Source organism: Carcharodon carcharias, chromosome 16 (assembly GCF_017639515.1).
Source record: "Carcharodon carcharias isolate sCarCar2 chromosome 16, sCarCar2.pri, whole genome shotgun sequence".
In the NCBI taxonomy this organism is placed as follows: domain Eukaryota; kingdom Metazoa; phylum Chordata; class Chondrichthyes; order Lamniformes; family Lamnidae; genus Carcharodon; species Carcharodon carcharias.
This window is the reverse complement of record NC_054482.1, coordinates 98,624,732-98,630,731: the sequence shown is the minus strand read 5'-3', so window position 1 is coordinate 98,630,731 and position 6,000 is coordinate 98,624,732. Positions and strand designations below refer to the sequence as shown.

The window sequence follows — 6,000 nt, the reverse complement described above, 5'->3', positions numbered from 1 at the left end:
AGATGATCTCATGGGTTTTTTTCTCCAATGCAGAGCAGGGAAATTTCCCAGCGTTCTGGCCACTCTTAACTCCGCGTACATTTGATCATTGTTATAGGATCTAGCTGTATGTAAATCGGCTCACATCGTTTTCTGCAAAACAGTGACTAGACTTCAAAAGTAGTTTCTTAGTTGGGTCATGCTTTAGGCTATCCTGAGGGATGTGATATAAATGCTTTTTCCTCCTTCATCCCTTTCCTTTCACTGCTGCAGTGTTGGTTTGTGTGCAAAACTTTCCATACAGTTAATGAGGTTTATGACTCCCTTCAGCCTAATATCAGTCCAACACCTCGTGTTTTTGACAGGCTTTTTCTCAAATTCTGACAATATTACACGATCAGCACTAACCCTTAAATGTTCTCCCACTGTCAAGCTACTTACCTATCCCAGTTTATTACTCGAAATGAGCTCTAAAACTGCATCCTTCCTCATTAGACTTGCAACGTAGAGTTAGTAAACAGTTCAAAATACACTCTGCAAACACATCCTTATTTTTGACCATCACTGTTAGCATTATCCCGTTCTGCATCTGGCTTGTCGAGTGTCCTACATTGTTATAGGTCCTTCTACAAACCTCTTTGAATGGCCTTGAACTTAGCACATTTGAATTACCTATAATTGTTCTGCTCAACTGACTGTCAATATTGTTGCAATGCCTATCATCATTTTTCGATTCAATTTGGTCTAACACCTGAGATAATGACCCTTTTCCCTAATTGTGTCATTATTAAGTGCCGAAATGGTCCACTTAATAATTGTTAGTAAGAATGACAGTGGCGTCAGTACAAGCACATAGTCATTTAAATTCCAGAGCAATTTGTAGACTTCAGCTGCAGCAGGTATAAATCAAGGTTTATGAGAGAAACCTGCTTTTGTGAAGTTCCAGGAGAAAGGGCTCATCCTTTAAATTCTAATCTATGGCAATGTCCGTTCAGAATGCAGATAAATGGAATGTACAGTTGACAGAAAATAAACATGACACATTGAGGTCAGGGTAGGAATCTGCACACCAATTCATTTAAGATACCATTGCAATAACTAGGCAACAATATGAAAGAAAGGAAACTGGCAGCTACTTATGAATTATTGTTGCATTTGTACACACTGATTTTGAGGTATTTGGCTTGCTGCCAAGCCCTGGACAGATTTCTAAATCAGCTGAAAAGAACCTTAGTGCTAGACTTGCTTTTTTTTTTTGTTTCTTTCATTTAGAAAAGAATATTTCTCTCTTTGAAGTTGCACCCCACTATGGATGTTTCCCCCACAAGAGATTATGGAGGTACAGTCTGAGTTGCAGCAAGTCAAATTTTCCATCACCCAGGACTGAATATTTACCTTCTGCATGATGTTTCCTACATTAAACAATGACTACATTTCAAAAGTACTTCATTGGCTATAAAGCACTTTGAGATGTCCTGAGGCTGTGAAAGGCACAATATAAATGGAAGTCCTTCCTTCTTTCTTTAAACACTAGAACCTCAAGCATCTGCCATAACCGAAGGGATCAGTCCCCACCTTTCCATCCTAGTGATCAATAATTGAGAATTACCTGAACTTTTTTTTTTAAAAACAGGTGCAATGAGAGGAATAAGGAGGAAAAGCAATGGTAGATGACAAAACAAACCTCCAGGAGAAACAAAGGAATAACAGGGAGGGGAAGTAAAATACAAAAAATTAACAATCTAAAAAAAGAAAGCCAGCAGTGATGAGCATCAGAGATTAGGGTAAATAATGACAGAGCAAATAGTTCTAAGTGTCACAGAAAGACTTTAGATAAAATAGATGTATGCCAGCCAACATTTTTATCACTTCTGTAGTTGGCTTTGGTGTTTCGAAAACCATAGGTAGGAAGAAAGCACACAATAGTATGAAAGATTGCTCATAACATGAGCATCTGACAGCTCAAAAAAGGAAAACATGCTCTACAAAACGAGGAGAGTTCAAATGACTTCTGGCTGGGAGTCAAGTGCACTGACACACTAACCTTTGATGTGCAAAATGTTTATAGCAATTAAGCATTCAGAATAAATATAAATTAAATGCAGATCCATTTGGTATATATTGTCAGTCAAGGACTGAGGGATACAGCAAGAAGATAATAGTGTTGATCCATTAAAACGAGCTGGTTTGTTGGATCTAATGGCCTTCTTCTATTAAAACATGGTGACAAGAAAGTGGAGAGCTGAGGAGTCTAAAGCACTTGAAGCAACCAACATTTCTAACAGTTCTATAAGATTGTTTACGTGGGAGTTAACTCCCTCAAACTGGACATGTTAATACTTTCTCTGACCAAGCAAGCAGTCCCAAGACCACAAATTTATACCGAGCATATCTTCCCCCAAAATCATAAATTTACACAGAATTTTTCCTTTCAGTATGCATTTTCCCCCTTACAGGCATGAGGCCCAATATACAACCTCTGGAATGTATATTTATTCTGCATAGCTGCTGCTTCCTGACATCTGGGCACAGATGTTATCTAGGCAATCAGCAGCCCAGCCTCAACGGGGAGCTCAAACTAGTCGGCCAAGGTAGATTGCTTTAGGATATTTCTCCTGTAGCGTTGACCACTGAACAAAAAAGTAATCTGACAAATGGTACAGTATCTTCCCAGAAAGAGACAAGGTTTCAACTCGGCAGATGCTCTCTATGTAGATAATCAGTGTTTTCTTCATTCCGAGTATTCTGACGATCAGAGCAGATATACAGAGAGGCACACATGTTCCAGGTCCATTACACAGCACCTGCATAGAGAAAAGGAAAGGTTATTTGCATAATTTACAGATGTTTGAGAATTTAATGCAGCCAATGTGGATCACTAACACTCTACCCTTCTAGTGTTGAATGTAGGGTCATCACTTTGATAGTCTGGATATGGAACATAATTTCAGGACTACCACTTGGGAGGTGACTGAAATAAAGAGAGCGCGAAAAAGGGAGAGAGAGAAAAACATGGAAATAAAGAAAGAGGGAAAGGCGGAAAAAGTTTAAATTACACTTTTTTAAAAAATATCCATACAAGAATCTTGTACTAAGATTTGTCTAATATGCTGAATTTAGCAGACACACTGAATTTAGCAGACAGGTATGATTGAGAAAACTGGATTCCCTGCAACAATGAACCATCCTGGGTAACCCCAGGTCTGAGCCATAACAGTAGTGGGGCGTAAGGACGGGGAATAAATTCTGCCAGGATCCCCACTCTAATGATCTTTGGTGGAAAGTTCACACAAGGGGATGTCTGGAAAGGACACAAACCCCTCTGCTGTGATGCCTGCTCCAACCTACTTGGTCTGAAACGCTGCTGTTTAGGCTCACATGTGAAGAACGGCACTCAGAGGCTGACAGCACTTGTGAAACTGCAGCCAAACAGGAACTACCAGCTTCAGGAAGCAAGAAAGATCATCCAAAAAATTATTTACAATGACAATGATGTCTATCCGAAGCAACGATTTAATTCAACCCTGCCAGCCAAGAATAAACCACTAAGGACAACATTTTGTTAAATTCCACACATGCACAGTGTAAATCATAAGCGTTACACTGTAAAATGATGATCTGGTTTCATTGATGTGTTAGATGAAGTAATGGTGTGAAATTAGATCTCCAGCATTAATGGCTCTCATTTGACATCATCTTCGCACCATCAAGGTAAAGAGCAGCTACAACAGTCCTCAAAAACAGGAGCTTCATTTTCTAAATTTTAAAAATGATATGGTGGCAAAATGATCTTCCCCTTTCCCCCCTAGGCTGGTACCCCAACAGTACCAGCTGTTCATTATATGGTTCGACATTCCCATAACTAATGCTGTCTCTCAATTTAGGAAAAATAAAATAACACAACACCCACCCCTCCTCACTCCCTTTCCCCAAGCACCTATATAGCTGTGTTTACCATACTGATCACGCTGGTTACAACAATGCAGCCCCTTCCTCTGGGCTCTAGCCTAGCTCCATCATCCTCCAATTGGACCTCATGCCCCTAATCTCATGCTCTATATTTCTCCTCTGTTACAAAAAGTCTCAAACCTTACTCTACCTCACCTCCACCATCTCCACTGACACTGCTCAACCTTCTCATCCTGCTGGTAACCTTGAACCTTCCTCAACCTTTACTCCTGCTCGACCTTGACCTCTCCTTTACTTTTCTACTGGTCTGCCTCAACCCTCCAGCCTCAAACATAACAATTCTCCCTCAGACCTGGTCTAATTATTCCCCCATCTATAAATATATTTGACCTAAAAAACTGACAAAGTCCCCACTCCCCATGTGAAAAATAAATTGACTTGAATTTACATTGCACCTTTCCTGATCCCTGGACATCCCAAGATGCTTTCCAGCCAATGAAGAATCTTTTGAAGTGCAGTCTCTGTTCTAATGTACAAAACACAGTTGCCCATTTGCACACAGCAAGGTCCCACAAACATCAATGATATAATGACCAGATAATCTGTTTTAATGATGTTGGATAAGGGATAAATCTTCAACAGCACCTAGGGGAGAAAATCCCTACCCTTCTTTAAAATAGGGCCATGGGATCTTTCAGCACCAACCTAAGAAGAAACATCTCATTGTAAGGACGCACCCCAATTCCCTTTGTGTACCAATGAACTATCAGCATAGGTTTTGAGCCCAAGTCTCGAGAGTGGGAGTTGAACCGACAACCTTCTTCTCAGAGACCAGGGTGCTATCACCTGGCTAACACCTAGATCCAAAACAGCAAATCCCAAAAGTAAAAATTCATCGCTGTTTAGGCTGATTGTCCATCAAGACAAAATAGCTTGTCTGTTTAAGCAGATATCCTAATTTAAGACAGAGCCAACTATAATGCTTAATAAAAGGCCCTGGATGACAAATTTGTCCAGGCAATGGCAATAATTAATATGGATCATATGGATCAACAGGCTGTCACATGCCTACTTTCATAGACTGTGATGCTTGAACAGGGCTCTCACTCTTTTCCTTTGTTTTGAAGGTGCTCACTCTGCTCATTCAGATTCTGAGGGACCACACTGGGTTAAAAATTGATTTTTGGTCGATAACTCTGTTACAGTTGAAGATACCACTTAATCTTCCTTTTTTGTTATCTGACATCAGAAAACTGGAACTCAGAAACTGGATGCATTCTCCATGTTCTTTCTTGCTGCTGGCTGTGTGGGCCCAAGACACAGTAAGATTACTGTCCGTCGCCTTTCTTACACAAACCTTTTTTGTTACAGATGCTTGATTCAGAAGTCGGAGAATTCATTGAGCTCTTTTTGATATAGCTTTTAAGAACTTGCAAGAAAACAAGAATTACTTTATAGTACTAATTTTGCTAATTATTTTATTCCGTCTCTTCATAATGAGCATTTTTCTATCAATTTCAGTTACAGGTGAAATATTTCCCTTTCCAGTGCAAATATGCGTGATATGTCCTAGATAGTGTTCACAAGGTCAAGTTTCAGTTGGCAGGAAACATGTGCTTGCCTAGGAAAACAAGACTATTGTGTGGAGCCCCGGTGAGAAATATCCGGAGGGGGTCCGGAGCATAACAGAACCTGACAGCTTTATATAGCAACATATTAATTTCCCCTGTCTCAGTCATTTTTAACCAACAAACTTGATCCAAGCAGACTTCTTTTTTAAAAAAAAGCAAAGTTATATGAGAATTGACACCAATTAAAATGGATGTAATAGCTCATCCAAAAACATCACTTGAACAATGATGGTACCTTCGAAAGATAGGTCTGGATGAAGGTGGACCTTGGCTTAAATTCTTCCAAGATATGGCCATTCCATAAAATACATTCCAGCTGCTGATCACACTCCGCATAAAGAAATATTTATTGCCAGTATCCTAAGTTTACCTTTCGCAACATTGATTATTTTGCTGCGCTACTGTGACATGTATCTGGGTTCGCTTTCTCTCTGCCTTTAATTATCTTATATCCTTCTGTAAACATCGTCTCTTTTGAGAC

General features: G+C 39.7%; 1 protein-coding gene across 3 annotated transcripts in view; it reads right to left on the bottom strand.

The window, feature by feature from the left end:
- Window positions 1-1,028: 1,028 nt before the first annotated feature.
- The window catches only part of alg14 (ALG14 UDP-N-acetylglucosaminyltransferase subunit), a 101,682-nt gene continuing 96,710 nt past the window's right edge, over window positions 1,029-6,000 (bottom strand). For 2 of the 3 annotated variants that reach the window (XM_041207560.1, XM_041207561.1), the window contains one exon: window positions 1,029-2,783. In XM_041207560.1, coding sequence (XP_041063494.1) covers window positions 2,553-2,783 — 231 coding nt within the window. In that variant the 3' untranslated portion in view covers window positions 1,029-2,552. The remainder of the gene's footprint in view (window positions 2,784-6,000) is intronic. The other variant, XM_041207562.1, reaches the window with a different exon arrangement.